Raw genomic sequence first — 18,918 nt, forward strand, 5'->3', positions numbered from 1 at the left:
AATCTGTTCTTAATGGGCTTACTTGGATAAATTAAAAAAAAAAAAACATGAACAATTTTGTAACTTGTTCTTTCATGACAAAAATGGCAATCTGCTGGATAGGGATTGTCTAAAAAAAACAAAGCAATAATAACATAATAAATCAGTTCAACTCGGTTACACTTGTTTGTAACTTAAACTAACTGTAACATTGACTCTATAAAGCAGGAGGGTCAACTAATTTTTGCCATGGGCAACATTGTAATTATGACTCTGCTCAGAGGGCCACTATGACTCCGAACCCATTTAAATGAAAGAGTACCTCATGTTGCGCTCGTGCTCGTGACGTCACCATTTTCACGGCGCCATGTTGCCGGTCAAACAGAGGTGCTCGACATTGTGGGAGACATTGAACCGGAGGAGAATATTTCCAAGACCCGAGACCTGTTGTGCTGTTGGTTGTCACATCAGACGAGACAGATATTCAAAGACATCATTCTATGGAATACCAGTTGAAAAGACCAGAAAATATCAATGGATTTCAGCAATTAAACATGATGGATGGTCCCCAAACAAAATTCACACACGCCTGTGTAGCGATCGCTTCATTTCAGGTAGGAATTATTCTGCTCTATCTCAAATTACCAAAAAGTATTTATAATGTCAAATTGGTTTATTTGACAACAATGTATTTTTAAAAAACTGTCTGTCGCAGAGGTTTATGGAGGTTAAGTGTGTGGCCACAATCGCTTCCATGTACTTTCCATGGAGACGACTCTGCCCTCTTTTTTTGAATGCGAGTTTGTGTAAAACCAGGGGTCATTTATTAAAATATTAGTATTTGTATTGAATACTAGCTGAAAAGATCGATGGTTTCCGGCAAAGGTTAACGTGTCGCCAAGCACACTTCCATGTTCACGAGCTGTCAAAACCATCACTATGTGGGATTTATTCCTGATGAGAAGAGATCCAGCAACAAAGTATTCGTATATATCCAGATTTTTATATGCTTTCAAACCTTTCCGTGTAAATCTCAATGACTTACTCCCCAGATCCACGTGTATATCTAGTTGTCCAAGACAAGTGGAAGGGAATTAACAGTCCAATTTCTTATCTGCGAAAACATCAACTCCAGCATTAAATACGGGTCCTCGGTGCCGAATTTATCAAATTTTTCTACGTACCGTTGTTTATTTTCACCTTCTAAAATGTTTGACAGTGCCGGACAAGACTCTGAGCGTCATGCTACAAGACATATTTCAGTGTCGTCTCCAGCCTACTTAGCATTTGAACAACGCTTTGTTAGACCAGCAATATGGCGACGTAAACAAAAGTCACGTGACTTTATGACGTAGGTGCACGAGCTCTATACTGTAACTGTGTACAGTATTTACGTTGATGTATACCCAGTTTTGAAATTAAAAGCCTCTAAAAATAAGTTTTTCAACTATTACGTTTCTTTTCAAAAGGGCATTGGTATCTCAATGGTATTATACCCGAGTACAGTTGGCAATTTTGATTCACTTTAGTGGGCCACATAAAATGATGTGGTGGGCCGGATCTGGCCCACAGGCTACCAGTCTTGCACCCGTGCTGTAAACTATAAAATGTGCACAAGCCTGATTTGAACAAACTTGTTACACCGCAATAGTGACAAATGATCAGATTTAATTCACACACAGACAAGATGTATTATATAATTGTATTGCTTATGCTTGTCTTACATTTCATTTGAATAAAAAGCACTGTTTAATTCTGCCACACTTGGATAAAAATGCACATTCACTTATAATGAATCACAGCGTTGCTTTCATGCTGTGGTATTGATTTTAATTTGGGTTTTTGTATTTCAAACTTCCAAACATTACTGCAATTAATTAATCACATTTAAGGCGACACAAATCTTTGCCACAACAAGTTTTTTTGTCAATGTATATTGGTTGGAAAAATTAACACATGGGTGATTGTAAACAACACCTTTCAAATTATTTCACATGAGGCAACTACAGACACCAACAGATGAGTGAAAAAATATAAAGATGTCTTGCTCCATTGGTTACTTGAACCTTTGCAATTTGAGAGGGATTCATTCATTGATTCCTCATGCAAGTCCTTGAATTTTCTGTTTAATCTCAAATGATTAAATAATAAATATATATTTCTTTTTCCATCAAGCGACTATATACATTATTTTGTAAAAATAAAATGTCTCGCTTCATTGGAAGCTTTTCACTTTGCATTTTAAAATGTGTTCTTCTCTCCCTTTCTTTCTTTGACTGTCTGTTCCCCCCCCACACACAGACAAGCAATAGCCCCCAACTTCATAATGTTGTCATTTGCCACAAATACAAACATCCGTCTTAAAGGGCGGCGGTGGAGAAAAGAAAAGTGATGCTGTCTCGCGCCAAGCAAATAGTGATTGCCTTTTTCACACCAGTCAGTCTTGACTGGCCCGTGGAGAATATGAAGAATTGTTTGTGTCGGCCCAATATATAGAAGGCATAATAGCTGACTCTATTTATTATTTATTGCAAATGAAAAAGTTGTAAGGAGCTTTTTTGTTTTGGGGAGGAGGGGGACACACCCGTCAGGCCTGGAACACAATACGGTGCTGTGAAAAAGTCTTTGCACTCTTTTTTTTTTTTTTTTTTTTTTAATTGTATTATGGTTTCCTTACTTTCATCATCATCTTTGTCTATTTACATGTTTCATGATCTTAAACATGACAGCGGAAACCACAAAAGGAAGTGTGAATTTGTGAAGGCAGCAAATACTTTTTCACGGCAATGTACTTGGACATATATGGATTTTTTTTTTTTAGCCATTAGGAGGCGTGTATGAATGTCTTATGGTCGGGACTATAACGACAAAACTGAATCCAAACAAAATCGATTAAACCAAAATGTCTGACTCCCTGTTTCATTTCATACGCCGTCTTGTGACTTTTTGTGGGTCTACTCCTTGTGGACCTTTCCGATGGCTACCTTAAGCTCCGACCCCTTAGCCATGTCCCACAAGCGTTCAAAATGGTGATTGAACATAACATGTTTGAAGTCGATTCTCTATCGCATATTCCAGATAATATTGGGGTATGTTTTTTGCCAAATGCGTCAGATTTGTCCAAGAAAGTTCTATAGAAAGGTCTCAACTATTTAACACAATGATATGTACACGGAATTAAGATTTTGGATGGAGCGGGACGCAATGTTACAGCGAAATGTTGGCGATCGATGCAAAAAAGGTTTGATGCCTCCGAAACTTCATATTGAAATCCAACAGGATAAAATAGTGGAATTGTACTGCACATGTAAAGCAGGATGAGTACTTTTTACTTGGAAGTAACATCATTGTCGTCTTTATCAGTGAGTGGGTGTATTTATTTGACTTGGCTCGTAATGGAACCCAGTGCTTTGTCTTAAAAGTCCGATGTGATACAAATAGGCAAATAGACATTTCTCTTGTATGACATGGCGCATTTAGTTTCACTGACCCGACTCTTCGGCATAAAACATGACACACTTCACTCAGCAGGTGATACGCTAACAAAGTGAAAGTTGTTCTCCTGCAATGTATAAAGCACTGATAATAATCAAATCAAACTCAGAGAAGATACTTCTCCCTCACTTACCTTTGAACATACAGCCTTGTGTTTGTTGATATTGTCCAAATTTAATTGTATGTGCGGTCTTCAATGCGCCTTAATCCATCGTAGACACTTCGTCAACTGTCTTTTAGGCTTTGGAAAATTAATCAACCGGGCCCCTTGTAAGCTAGCAGGATATTTTTCATCAGAATTGCACGTTCCCGAAGCGCATCTGAGGACCATTTTCTTTGTAACATTAACTTTTCCGAGCGCACGCTGCTGACAACCAGCATTGCTTGTGGGACAATACGGAAAGAGGGGTGTGTTAAACCACGGATTAAGACAATGCGGCTATCTGATTGGCTATTATTGTACGAGTGATTGACAGGTCGGAAAGGTCCATTGCCATGTCTACCAAATTTGATGTTGCCAAGGGAAATTCCATTTCTTTTTTCATGATGAATCATCAGCCTCGTTCAAATTGGCCCTGAAATTGCCCCTTCAATCCAATATGGCTGACATCCAGTTCATTTTAAGTTATAACTTCTTGAGAACCTTTTTGTGAGTCTACTCACAGCCTACATTGGCGACCAAATTTATGTTGCCAAGCGAAATTGGCTTAGGGGCTGAACTTTAAGGTCTGTATTTTTTTTACACTTTTTGATATTGCCTTGTAAAATACTATCTTAAAACCAGATTTGGACAATTGCTGTCTTTTCAAGAATGGGGTTTTGACTCTTTTTCTTAGCATTCTCCTGGTAAACATGCTTCCCAAGGGTCGTGTTGCTTAGTGACACTGGTTTCAGGGGCTGTTTTTTTATGGTGAGTCATGCCAAGTTGTTTCTAAAGAACCAGTTAAAAAAATAAAATGGGAGCTTCTATCTCTTTGAGCTCAGCTTGTTGAGGTTTTCTATTTGGGTGGCGTCTTTTATCGGTACAGAGAGCACACGAAAACATAAAGCAGATAACGGGTTAAGGTCCAACTGAAAAAAAAATACACATGGGTGAATTTGTGAATAGCGAAGTGGCAAAAGGTCTACCCGAGATTATTTTTTCAGCGCGTCCCGCAATAGTCGAAAAAACATCTTGAGTGTCCGGACGAAAAATGATTCTCATCGCTTTAAACCCATTCAAATGTATTCCAACAGAATAAAATATGTTTTTAAAAATCTTAAAAGTATTCCTTTGGGCCTGTGCTTCTTTCACTGTCACTAAATGGGACATTATCGCATTACATAACGGTGGGTAAATGAAGCAAAGACTGACCAACTGAATTCTCTTGGAGGTGAAGCGGCTTTGCCTCAAGATGTTTGCCACTCCCAGTGAAATTTTACTGTTATCTCACATATAAAACATCATAATACAAACGTAGGCTAGAATGGGCACATGAATGATGAACCCTGATGTTTTAGGGGTTAACCGTTTTACCATATTAATGGATGTCATTCGGAACCAGAATATTGCGATCCAAATTCCCAGTGCACGCACTTCACATTTTTTTTCCCTGCCGACATTTTTAGGAGAGAAATCCACTAAATTGATGTCCTGCAAGTCTATTAAAAGTGTGTATTCATATGAATGTCCAAGTGTGTGCCTCGCGAGACCACTTCTTCCTCTGAAGCCTCTTTTCAAGTAGCAAAATCAAAACTCTTTGCGGCACTATTGAATTTTGGGCTTCCCGATGCGAGCGTGAGGATCGACCGTTAATTCCTGAGCCGGCAGAGTGTGACGGCTCAATCGGGGGAGCTGCAGCCTCAGTTCTTCTCCGGGTGCAGATGTGTGAGTTTCTAAAGATAGTGGAAAGAAATGACGTACAAATAAATGCTTTATAACCGTCCTCAAGTAATTTTGTAGTATTCTGTTTCTTTTGTCATCGTTAGCGAATTAAAGATTTTGTTGTTAGTCAGTCCACATTACCGAATGTTTAGTATATTTAATTGACAGTAAAAATTTTATTCATCTTTTGCACACTTCAGAATGTATAAATGTTGTTGATTTCCATGTGTCAGTAGTTCTACTTTATGTGCAAGGTGGAGGTACAACTCTCACCCTCTGCTTTCCGCCAGCTACTGGCATTAATAAAAAATATCGTCTTAAAAAGACACAAACAAGTAATGTGTATATTCTTTCAGTTATCAATAGCAAATTTAACATTTCACTACAAACATCACGGGAACACCGTTTCACAGCGTAAATGCAGAGCTAATGCTAGCTAGCTCTTAAACACGTGGCAAGCACGCTGACACATCTAAATTGAAATCTTAACCGTCTTGAAACTCCGCTTTAAAATTTTCATTCAGACTTGAAACGCTAACCTTAGATTTTAACCCTAATTTGAAATGCTTACCAAGGTTTGAAACCCCCAACCTTGACGTTACACTTTGAAACCCTGTTTACGTGTCCATCCTCTGTTCTAAAAATGTAATTTACAACCTTAACCCTGGTTTTGAACCCCAAATTGAAACACCAACCCTTCTTTGAAACCCAAACCTTGTCTTAAAGCTCAACTCGAAACCATGACCCTACTTTCACAAAAAAACACCTTGACAGAGGGACGGACTGCAGTATCTCATGAAATTGAGTACAGCCCTCACATTTTAAACTTTTTTAACAAATGTTTTCTTCAACCAACACTGAAGAAATCACACTTAACCACAATCTCAAGTACATAGTCAAAATAAATTGGTACACCCCCATTCATTTCAGAACCACTGTCATCAAAACTGAGTACTGGTATATATTCAGGTGAAAATGTTAAAATTGAGCATGGCCACTACTTTTTCAGCACTGCCTGAACCCTCTTCGGCGTGGATCCCTCCACTCCCCGCACGCCCCCACCTCTCAATTGCTCGCTGCACTCATGCAGCACAGACTATGACACTCCCACCACCAAGCTTGACTGGAGACAAGATAAACTTGTACTTGGACGCTGCGTCTGTTTGCCGCACCATGCGCACTTGACATATTCGGAACGAAATGCGTTCATTTTTGTCCACAGGACGTGATTCCTCCAAAAACCCATGTCCTTAGTACGCTTGTCTTCAGCAAACTTGTTTGTTGGCTTGTAGTGAGTGGTATCAGGTTTGAGCACTAATAAAGACAAGACTTGGCGTGTGGGCTTAACGTTGGCTGCCCAAGGCGAGGTCCTGCACTGAGCGGACCCTGTCTTGTTAAACTGCTGCTTTTCTTTGATTGATTGATTGGCATAACAAGCTGTACACTGATATTCTTCAGTGTTGTCCCAATAAAAGCTATTCTTTTCCTCTCATCTTCTCCCGTTAGGGGTCGCCATAGCACGCCATCTTTTTCCATGTAAGCCCATCTCCTGCATCTTCCTCTCTAACATGAACTGCCCTTATGTCTTCTGTCACAATGAAAGCTATAATACATATTGACAAATATGTGGTGGATGTATTCACTTCTGCAAAATATTTTGGGTTTAGCCTTAGTCATTGTTGTGTCCTCCATGCGTCCATGTACCTCAGCTGCATTCAGTATTTATCCTGGCGATCCGTTCCTCACGAGTTGTCCCCTTTGCGCACACCTTCACTGCGCACCTCTCCACGGAATTGACAGCGGCGCCCGGAGGTCGTGGCACTCTCCTCCTCTGTCCTCCACAACATCCACTTTCCCGCTCTCGGGAAGTGTCACCATTGATTTGTGCTAACCAGGCTGCAGGCCATCTGCATTCACTCGCAGCATATGTACACACACGCGCACATCTACAAACGTGCAGCATATTTCACTTTAGCGGCCTTCATCCTTTTAATCACTGCTGGCCTGGAGGCTGTGCTGGCCACAGGAGAAGCACAAAGTTACTTCCCCTCATAAGCTTCCCAAGTACTCAAAGAGTTAAGGGGTCCCTTTTTTTTTTTTTTTTTTTTTTAATCCCATTCCCATTCCTTTGGACGCGCCATCTGCTCCAAGCTAACCGGAAACCCTCATTTGGAACCATGATCCTGTCTTGATATGCTACTTTGAGATAATTAACTCCAATTGGAAACCCCCACCCTGGCTTGAAACCCTGACTTGAAACCCCAAACCTGCTTTGAAACCATAACTAAAATCCTAACTTGATACCCGAACCCTGGTTTGAAACCCTGACTACTGCCCTTGTTTGACACGCCAATTACAAACCCAAAAGCTTTATTGAAACCTAAATCCAGGCTTTCAGCCCTAACACTATCTGGTATGAAAAACATGTTTGAGACCAGAACACCCTAGACTAGGGGTGCCCAGACTTTTTTACCCCAAAATCTACTTTTCAAGCAGCCAGCCTCTCGCGAGCTACCAATGACGGGGGCGGGGGGAGGATGATGATGGTGCTCCCAAACCGTTTTAAGGTTAATGTTATGTTGCCTCTTCAGTTTAAAATAATAGTAATTATAATTATAATAATAATAATAACATAATTAGATTTTTGTGCACTGTATTGTCTGTGCTTTCATCCTGCATCAGGCTGTGCCAAGGTGGAATTTTGAGATTTCACACCATCTCATCCTGCAGGCTTTAGACTAGACCTTTCCCACTTGTTAAAGAGAAAATCTCTTCCAGTTTAAACACTTTTTCGATTATTCATATACTCAGACAGTCATGGCATCTTAAAACAACAGCATTTCTCTTTTAACTTTCTCCATCAATATCGAAAGTAAACATAAGCACCATGTCTAGCTCGTCTTTGCTCTACATTTCCAGACTGTGTTGCTAACGAAAGCAGTGGTGGTGGACGCTGTCATTATAAAACATATTGTTGGGCTGCGTAACTGTACTGTAACATTTGTAATTATGAGTGTACGTCTTTAAGGGTCAGGTGGGGGGGTGCGGGTGTAAGGTTTCTTTTGGCTTGTCTTGTTAAGGGTCGCCACAGCGTAACGTCACAGATGAATGCTCATATTAGGAAAAAGAGAGTGTGGCGGAGCAGCGGTCTTTTTTGAGAAAGTTCCGTGTGCTACCCGAAAGAAACCAGTGGCTTCTTCTTTTTTAGAGTACATATGTGAATTGTACCGTTTGATGTAACAACGAGTCATCCCTCACTCATTGAATCACATTGCAAAATGCCACAAACTGAATAGCTGTATTTTATACTTTCCATTTCCATTGTTTTTTTTTTTTTTTTTTTTTGCTTTTTTTGCACGCAACGCAGAATATCTGTGAAGAGACTGCATCATGGTGCACAACTGCGCACGCGCACGGTCTAGAGAGAACATTGGTTGACTTTTTTTGTTTGTTTTTTGGCACACCGTCCCTCGATCGACCAAGACTGCCTCGCGATCGACGCATTGAGCACCCCTGCTCCAGATTAACACAAGATCAAGACTTTTGCAAGTCGAGAGCAAGTCAGGACCAAAAATGTAAATTTGATTAAAAACATTTCAGGCTCTTAGAGTTTTATCCATGCATCCATTTTCTGAGCCGCTTATCATCATGAGGGTTACGGGAGTCCTGGAGCCAATCCCAGCTGTCATCAGGCACCCTGAACTGGTTGCCAGCCAATTGCAGGGCACATGGAGACAGACAACAGTCACACTCACAACCACACGCGGGGCTGGGATTTGAACACCGTTCCTCAGAACTGTGAAGCCAATGCTCGACAGCTGCACCACCATGCTACCTTTTAAAATTTGACAACGTAAAACACAAAGTCTGCAACACCTTCAAACCGCAGCATGCAAAACTGTCATTTTATTTCCCTCGATCATAGCGCAAAGTCATTATGGAGTTGATAGCGGGTGTGGGGGGGTAACAAATGGATTGAAGGTATTTGTTGTTTTTCCAAATGCTTTTCCTTATTATCACATTAATGAAGTTGAAAATTTCCCATCACTGTGGAATTGCAGGCTCTCATCACAAGCCTCGTCTTGACAAGTTAGTACACAGCTCAGACCGAACAGATGCCCACTTGGCATCAAGCTCCCTCCCACGCAGCCGCCCGTAACCCTTTGCAGGTTCACTTTTCCAGGCGGCGAGCCCATTTCCTTCGCAGCTAACTCGTTTGGTCATGTTTGGCAGGCAAAGTCGGGTGCATTCAGGTCGATGTATCGATCGCCCGTTCGTCACCTGTCTTGCTCGCTCATGAGTGGCTAGATGCTGGCAGATGCTGGCAGATGCTGATTTCCACCTGAAAGGAGAAGGAGACAATACGAATGGAAGGGAAGGAAGGACACTTACTGGATTGTTCTTTTTTTTCCTTCTTCTTCTTTGGCCAGTTCGATGATGAATCGAAAGCCATTAGTATCGAGCCGAGGTCGCTGCGTTCAGTCTTAATTAGTTTCTTTTTTCCCCTGTTCTATTTTCACTCCTTGACACAGATCACAATTTTATCTGCACAACGAGAGATTGGGAAATGGTTTATCTGATGCGGCTGTCAATCTGGGCTTTCCGGAAATGCACGGAAAGTCGTGCCGTTTAGCAAGCTCGGCAAGACATTTGGAGGTGGCGCATGGCGGGGATTTGCCCTCTAAGATCAGACCTGTGAACCTGTCTCTCCATCGGGAGATTTTGTAAATCTCGGGGATCAATCAGATCTTTGTTGTGAGCGACAAGATCTCTGCCCCCGTTTTCTGAACTTTGATTTGCATTATTGTGAAACGCGTTATTGTCAACATCTGGTATGTGCAAGCTTTTTCCACTGTGAGCCACATAAAATATTCCTTTGGTATGTCTTGGTTCACCTCTCCATTTTTAACATGTTAAAGCCCACTAACGTTTACAACTTTTAAACATCAAAAAGGTATTTGACCTAACACAAAAAAATGCAAGGATAAAACATCCATAAAATGTCCACTTGTTGTAGTGTCTGTGTGGTCGGTATGTGCTTTTAAGAGGCGGGGCATGGTAGGGTGGTGTTTGACGTCAACGAGTGTATATGGAAGTGTCTGGGCGTGAGCTGTAGCTGACAGCAGATCTTTTGTGACTGCCTGTTGTTTTTGTGTTTGATCGATCGACTTCTTTTGCTTTCGGCTTGTCCCGTTAGGGGTCACCACAGCGTGTCATCTTTTTCCATCTTACCCTATCACGTGGATCCTCCTCTCTAACACCCACTGTTTTCATGTCCTCTCTCACAACACCCATCAACCTTTTCTTTGGTCTTCCTCTCGCTCTTTTGCCTGGCAGCTCCATCCTCAGCACCCTTCTACCAATATATTCACACTCTCGCCTCGGAACATGTCCAAACCATCGAAGTCTGCCCGCTCTAACCTTCTCTCCAAAATGTCCAACTTTGGCTGTCCCTCTAATGAGCTCATTTCTGATCCTATCCAACCTTCTCACTCTGAGCGAGAAGCTCAACATCTTCATTTCTGCTACCTCCAGTTCTGCTTCCTGTTGTTTCTTCAGTGCAACCATCTCTAATCCGTACATCATGGCCGGCCTCACCACTGTTTTATAACCTTTGCCCTTCATCCTAGCAAAGACTCTTCTGTCACATAGAACACCAGACACCTTCCGCCAACTGTTCCACCCCGCTTGGACCAGTTTCTTCACTTCTTTACCACACTCTCCATTGCTCTGTATTGTTGACTCCAAGTATTTGAAGTCGTCCACCTTCACAATCTCTTCTCCCTGGAGCTTCACTCTTCCTCCTCCTCCGCCCCTCTCATTCACACAAATATATTCTGTTTTACTTTGGCTAATCATTCAATAAATATCTGAAAAAGTTTGTCAGTGGCTCTACTTTCCTATTACTCTATAGTAATTAAGTACACTGTGGTGCCTCGAGATTCAAGTTTATTTCATCCCCTTACTACAATCCAGAAAGAATCCAATACGATCAGATTAAGATGTTTACATACATTTGATCGTCTGGTTTCAATAGATTTTTTATATTTTCTGCAGTAGTTCTTTCAGAGTTCTTCTCATTCAAAAGCCAAATGCTTCTTTCAAAGCACTTCTTCCTGGAAATAAGAATTTATGACCCTCTTCTCTGCGAATGATGGCAACTGTGTTAAATCAGTCAGTGCAATTTTGTTCCGAGCCTTCTTCTGAGCTGCCTGTCAAGTTGGGGACAAACCAAGACGTCTTATTGCTTTTTCCTCGGAGGTTGCAAATGTTTTCAACATTCTGTTTTCAAGTAGAAGTACTGAGTCAGCCCTTTCACTATATGAAAGTAATAAAAGGACACAAATTTCACTGCTAGATATCCACATATACCGATGGTGGTCAGATGTTGTGAAAAGAGCCTGAAGCTTATTGTACAGTAAATGATTATTTTTATCCCCTTGTAACAGAGCTCAAAATTGACCAAGTGGGTCAAGTCTAGGTAAGTCTGTTACGTTTGTGTTTGTTACAACTGGTCACAGTTTTCAATTCCATTTAAAAGACAAGATCTAAGTTACTGGCTTTTACAATTTTCACTTCCTGACAGGAAGCAGAAAGACATTAATTTCAACGCCGCTGAATATGAAGGAAATGTGTTCACTGTGATATAATCTGGATCTCTTCTTGGTGGTGATGACATTCTGCTCACAGACAAGTGCGCCGCAGCTTTTATATCGCAGGCTCGTCATTAAGCCGGCGAGCTCTCCCCGCCATTCGTCATGTGACATCCATTTAAAGGTCTGCAATAGTGACAGCGCTCTGTGACGAATGACATTGACAGCACAAACAAAGCCTAACATAAAGCCCTCCCGGCTCTCGCACGCCCTTGTACGACCCAAACCGCACCGAAGGGGACAAAAATGTGTCATGTTGTCTTTGGATTTTGTAGTTAAATGATTGGCAACTCCTAAACAGTGGAAAGCTGTCCTTCAAATCACCTGGCTGTGACTGACATCTTTTTTCCTGGGCTGATTCACCACAGGGAATGTCGGCTCCAGTAGCGAGGCATCAAGTCTAAAGCAGTAGTGGCGAAGTACAAATACTTCAAGACTGTACATTAAGTTGAGTCTTCAGGTGTCTAACTTGAATATAAATGTATTTCATTCCTTTCACTTGAAAACCAATTCAAACTCTCACATATTCAAAATATGCTTATGTCACCATCGTAAGCCACACATAACCATAAGCATGTGATTGTTATGCCTCGCATAACTTTAATATACCACACTGAACCACAAGTGTGAGATTGTTGGGGCACATATTACTTGGAAAATTATTATTTTGACGACGCAATTGGGTGATTGTTATGCCTCATCGTTTTTGAGACTTTTTATTTGGATTACACAACCAGATTTTCTGATCCACATAGCTTTTGAGAGTGATTTGGCTGACACAAGCATGTCATTGTTATGCCACAGGTAGCTTTTGAGAATGATTGTTTTGATGACCTAAGTGTGTGATTGTTATGCTACAGGTAGCTTTTGACGATTTTTTTAAAATTTTGAATACACAAACTGATTTTTATGATGCATATTGCTTTTGTTTTGACAACACAAACGTGTGATTGGGCGGGGCGCTAGATTGTTACGTACCAGTTGAGTGATTTCCCCTCAAAACCCCTCACATGTAATCTTAAGAACCAGAATCCTGGGCCACATATCACTTTTGAGTTTGTTTTGACGACACAAGCATATGATTTTTATGCCACACATTGCTTTGAATAATTGTTTGGACAAGATGAAGATGTGATTGTTATGCTCACATACTGTAGCTTTTAAGAGTGATAGATCTGATGACATGAGGGTAGCTTTGAATCATTGTTTCGATGAGACATACATCATTGGGATTCCAGACGTAGTTTTGAGTGATTGTTTTGGGGAGATGAGCTACAAGGACTCTTAATTGTTTGCAAGCAGTTGTGTTGCTTCGTCTTATTTCAGGTTTTTTTGTTGTTATTATGATACTTCATAGAAAGTTAAGATCATTTTTAACTCCTTGCATTGTCTGGGCTGTGTCATTCCAGCTTCTACCTGCTAATTAAGCTCTTAATGCCTTGGTTATTATCGCCGGGCACTCAGCAAAGATTATAGGAAATCACCCCAGATGTGTTTTTTTTCCCCGCGACAAAGGCACGGAAGGTCATCGATCTCTGCCATTCTTATTCCTCACCTCTCAAATCTTTTGTGTTCCCGCAGATCTTCAAGAGGTTGTGTTTGTAATCCGGAGTCAGAGCAACTCCTTCCACGCCAAGCAGGCGGAGAAACGACGGGAGGATTTGCTCCAACAGGCGCACGCTCGGTCAGAGGTAAGATGCGACACTGGTCAGTGGTTCAGATTCTATTTCTGATTATGAGTTTATTTTATAATTCTGTAGGTGTAGATATACACACCAGTACTTTTAAGATAGCTACTCGGAAACTCAGCACAAGTACATTGTTCAACAGTACATTGAATAAATAATCTCTGATTGTACGAACGTAATACAAGTCAAAATTATAATAAAGAATGTAGACTACAAGGGTTAGGACTAGATGTGTCTTTTACACACCTTCCCATTCCTTTTGAACATAGAAACTGTCAAAGGATGACATTGATAGTGCCATCCATCAATGGATCAATTTTCGACCACTTATCAGAGGTCATGTCGCAAGGTCAGTAGCTTTAGCAGCAACGCACAGACTTACCTCCTCAGATACTTCATCCACTACCGCCGGAGAGATCCTGAAGCGTTCCCAGACCAGCAGAGAGATGTAGTTTCTCCAGTGTGTCCTGGGCTCTCCAATTTATCTCACTTCAACATTGCAGTTAATTGGCAAGAAAATGGTGGGAAAACAGTGCTTGTATTGGTTTGGCCTGAGCACAGAACAGTAAATACTTTTTTTTTTTACGCAACTAACGGAATACAGCCTCCACATGAAATTCCGTAGATGCCTGACCGTGAATATTAGACATTTTGATTTACTGTATTTTCTGCGCAAAAAGGCGGACCTAAAAGCCTTTAATTTTCTCAAAAGCTGACAGCGCACCTTATAATCTGGTGCGCCTTATATATGGATCAATATTGAGCCTTTAGTGCAGCTCCAATTAATGTATGCATAATGTAACCCCAGCCTCTACTGTAGCGTCTATTCTATGCGCTTTATAATCCTTTGCGCCCTATAATGCGGTTCACCTTATACAGTATATGGAAAAGTTTTAAAATATGCCATTCATTGGAGGTCCGCCTCATAGTGCGGAAAATACAGTACTTGTTTTTAAAGAAATATTGCTCACTCATGTTTTTCTTCTATTTCCAGATAGTCTTCTTAAATTTAAGTACTGGTAATATATTTCTGATTTCTTGATTTACAATTTTTGGTGTAATTGTTTTCTAAATCTTAAATTTATGCGGCAGGTTTTATGTCAGCTGTACAGTATAAGAATATGGAACTAATACTCAAATAGCTCGCCATAGACTCGTACATATGTCCATCCATCCACATTCGGAGCCGCTTATGCTCACAAGGGTTATGGGAGTGCTACAAACAAGCCAAGCTATCTTCATACAGGAGGCGGGGTCCACCCTTAACTGTTTATCATATGTATGCTTCTTGACATTTTTTTTTCACATCAGTTCATATGGAGTTCCCTCCAGTTCCAGAAATGTTTGTGTTTTTTTTTTTCTTTTTTTTTTTTTTTTTTTCCAAATCCGCATCATACTGGGCTTTGATGTATTCAGGAAACGCAGACATTTGTCATGCTTTGAAGTTGGGATCATCTGCATCATCATCCCGCTGCCCGACGTTTTTGCGGGTAGCGCCGACATTCGCATAATGAGAAGTAATAGCAGCTGGCATGTGTTGGTCCTAATGAGCCGTACGACTCCGCTGTGAACTGATGTTTGTGTTCTGGTACATTTGCAACTATGAGAAGACAACTTCTTTTAGGGACAGTGTACACCCTGCTATATCACAGCTATTGTTTTTTAATGGGTTTTTACTCTATACAAGCAATTCGAAGTTGAAATCAAGTAAATTGAAATTGATCACGGCAACTGAATTTGAAGTTGTGTGCCATTATTGTCATATCTGGTTTTCAGGGAGCATTCTGAGCTCACTGCATGACACAGCTCAATTATGTTTGAACACCCACACTTTTTTTTTTCCATATGGTCTTTATATCATCGATTCTCACCGAGCGCAGGTGGTTCTTGAAAATATCCCCCAAGGTCCACTGTGCACCAGAGCGAGTGTTCAATGCCCCCTTGACAATCGATGTAATAAATTATTACCGTTATTTTGAAAAGCAAGAAGAATTGTACATTTTTGACTTCAATGTTATTTACAACTGCTGCCGAGTCATTTTAAGCTTGGAGGTTGCTGTTTTATGTTCCCATACAAAATGTGCTTCAGGGTCTTTTTCTTCAAGTGCCAATCAAACTGTTCGCAGGTTTTTTTTTTTTAAATAACAGTTTCTTTTGTTTTTTTCCTCTTTCAGAAACCTCCAGTAGTTTTGCTCCTTCACAGTTTGTCTGACAACGAGGGAGACTGGAGCATCCTTCCGCTCCTGCCTTAGTGAGTACAGCGAATCCTGTTGAGACTGGGACCGGGCGGGAATACATTCCACAATCACCTGCGATAGGTCGAAAACTGCAATGCAGAGAGAAGCAAAAAAAACATTTTTACACCTACCATGTGCGATAGTATATGTACACTTAAACTTGCTAATTAAAACTATACTTAGCACCTTTTCTCAGTCTGTCACTGTCAAGAAGCACGACAGTTGTATAACATCACAGAGGCAACAAAATAGACTCACGCTCAAACTTTTCTCAAATTAAGACAGAAAGCATTCTTAAAGGTCAAGTGTCATTCCTATAAACATTCTAAAATAGATATTGAAATGCATATACAATACATATAACATTATTCACTTCAATGTCTATATGAAAAAATAAATATGAGCAGAGAGCGGGTCACCCATGCGCAAAGTTGCGGAAGTGTCTTTCGACATCCACGTGGTCGCCATATTGGTTGCATCTCCTGCCTGTGACATCACCCCGAACATTCGCCATTGAAAACGCGCTATGGCCCTTACTGTGGGACACGCCCCTTCAGACACGGAAGCTCTTTTCGAAGAAAACATCTCACAACTCAGTGAAGTGTCCGGGGCAATCTAACCCTATTGTTTCAAGACATATTTAGATGATATGGGGATCACGGCCAAACCGCCTCCCCGGTCAATACACCTCCGCACAGTGGTGATAAGAACAACGCCGCCTGCGAGCGACGACGACGCTGCGGCTAATCCGCCTCCCCGTCTGATCCACTTCCGCAACGGAGATGAGCCACCGTGGCCTGGCGCTGTGACAAGCCACCCCGGCTGACAAGGCCGGCGGCCGGCTTGACCTTCTGTGGCTGCTGCATGGAAGCCTTCCGATGCGCACATTGACACATTTAGCACCTCTGACTTTTGGATTACGCCCCCCCCCAACTATTGTTTTTTCTAGTAGCTGTATACACACCTATCTCTCATTTGGAACCCACGAAGCTCTCGTCCTTTGCACCTGTGCAATCCATTTTTCATGACAAACCGGATCTTTTAGAAAAGTATGAAGAGTGAATCCATCCTCCCGAGTGTTCGAACAATATCCAGCGATACAACGGCATTTTGGCTAACACGAAGGAACAACGAGCTATCTTCCCGCGAGTAAAACTAATAGAAAGAAATCAGTCCACTTGAGCGCGCTACTGCCTCCAACGTCACTTCCTGCTTCTTGTCGAAAACAAATTCCTCAAAAGGATTTTCATGGCATGAGTTACAAAAAGACATATACGTCAAAATCATGTTTTGTGGTGAAAAAATGGATGGGTCTATTCCAGCTGCCGTTTTTTCACTAATAACATATTAAAAATCATGCATTTCATGACTCTTGACCTTTAAACTGCCATATTAACCAAATTAATGCAACTTTGTGCAGTATATTTACATTTAAAATGATCAACCAAACTATATTTTCATGCAACGAAAAACTGATGGCTTAATTCTAACATATAATGAAATGAAATGAAATGAAATGAAAGACTGGCTAACAGAAGTTATCATACTATCAAAAAAAGAGAGAGACAAACAAGCAAAACCAATAATGGTAGCAACAAAAACAATAAAAATAACAACAAACATAATAAAAAGAAATTAAAAATTAGCATAGAACCCGGAGCCAGTCTTCAATGTCGATGGAAATTTGCTGTTGCAGCTCCAAAACAAAACTGTGGAATGTTTTGCAACTCCACACCAGACAAGCGTCATCATTTGCTCATTTCAAATCTTTCTACCGTGCCTTTTCACACAAATTACCATGTCTGATGTGATGTATATGTATTGTTGGGCAGTGCATTTTATTTTATGTGGATTTTATGACCTACTTAATTTTAAGGTCGTTTTTATCCCTTTTTTTGCATTTTTGCTGTTTTTATTGCATTGTACAGCACTTTGGGAACCTCGTTTGTTTAAATTGTGCTGTCAAAATAAAGTGGATTGTACCGGATTACACTCATCATAAACTTTCAAACAACTGCTCCTTTCACAGCAACACATACAAAGAAAGAATACAGCAGAAGATAATTATTAGATATTTAAATACCAAAAAAACTCTGGTTTCTTCTGAATCATTACAACTCTTTGTTAGATGTTCACATTTTTAAAAAAATGGTGGAGGGAGGTTTTAAAATGTATTTGAATAATTGTGTTGTAACTGCCCAAAGGAAAATTGAAATGCCAAAAAGAAGAGAACTTGCTTTTCACTACACATTTCCCCGTGTGCTCAGTTTGTCTGGCTCTTTCGGAAAGAATTCCTCGTGGATTGTGTTCCTGGAAGAGGAGACCGGCGTGAAGACGGCGAGGCTCGTTGAAGCGCTCGCAAACTTTGACGAGACTAAAGTAAGCCGTCGCTTCGATCTTTTCCCTTCTGCTTCTTCGCGCTACTTCTGCCTCGCCCCCCTCCCCAAAAATATCGTCAGGTACAAAGCGTCTGCTCAATTAAGAGCTCCGCCATCTGCTCGGCTCCCCGTGACAGCCGACAGACGTGTCACTCACATCGCCGCCACCGCCGTGCTAATTAAAAAGTCTCTCGGCTGGTGATACCTTTTATCTTGTTCACATTTTTCTCGGCAATGTGGGTCGAATATTGATCTCAAGCAAAGTTTCAAGTCACGCTCAGTGTCTACACTCAATTTTCAAGTCATTTTTGGCCTGTAAAGAAGAATGTAATTACACTAGTTAAGAGGTGTTGCTTGTCTCCTCGTGGAAAAACCTTCAATTTTGAAGCAGATGGAAAATCAATCATTTGTATTGTATTTAATAGGATGAGAAACTCTTTGTGAATTCTCTGAACTCCCCTTTTGATGTGACAAATGTATAGTCGTGTAGTTGGGTTTACATAATATGAAAAGGATCGACAGATGTATGTTTCTGTGGCAACTTGTCCAAGTGTGGTGGAAATGCTGACAATTTTTTTTTTTCATAAATTCCCCATTGCTATTTTACTTGAATTTTATTAAATA

General features: G+C 40.8%; 1 protein-coding gene across 2 annotated transcripts in view; it reads left to right on the forward strand.

The window, feature by feature from the left end:
* b3glcta (beta 3-glucosyltransferase a) overlaps positions 1-18,918 on the forward strand; it is a 50,833-nt gene that overhangs the window by 18,650 nt on the left and 13,265 nt on the right. For both annotated transcript variants that reach the window (XM_061828234.1, XM_061828233.1), the window contains 3 exons: positions 13,573-13,682; positions 15,854-15,930; positions 18,184-18,295. In XM_061828234.1, the coding sequence (XP_061684218.1) occupies positions 13,573-13,682; positions 15,854-15,930; positions 18,184-18,295 (299 nt within the window). The remainder of the gene's footprint in view (positions 1-13,572; positions 13,683-15,853; positions 15,931-18,183; positions 18,296-18,918) is intronic.

This window comes from Syngnathoides biaculeatus, chromosome 8 (assembly GCF_019802595.1).
Source record: "Syngnathoides biaculeatus isolate LvHL_M chromosome 8, ASM1980259v1, whole genome shotgun sequence".
NCBI lineage: Eukaryota > Metazoa > Chordata > Actinopteri > Syngnathiformes > Syngnathidae > Syngnathoides > Syngnathoides biaculeatus.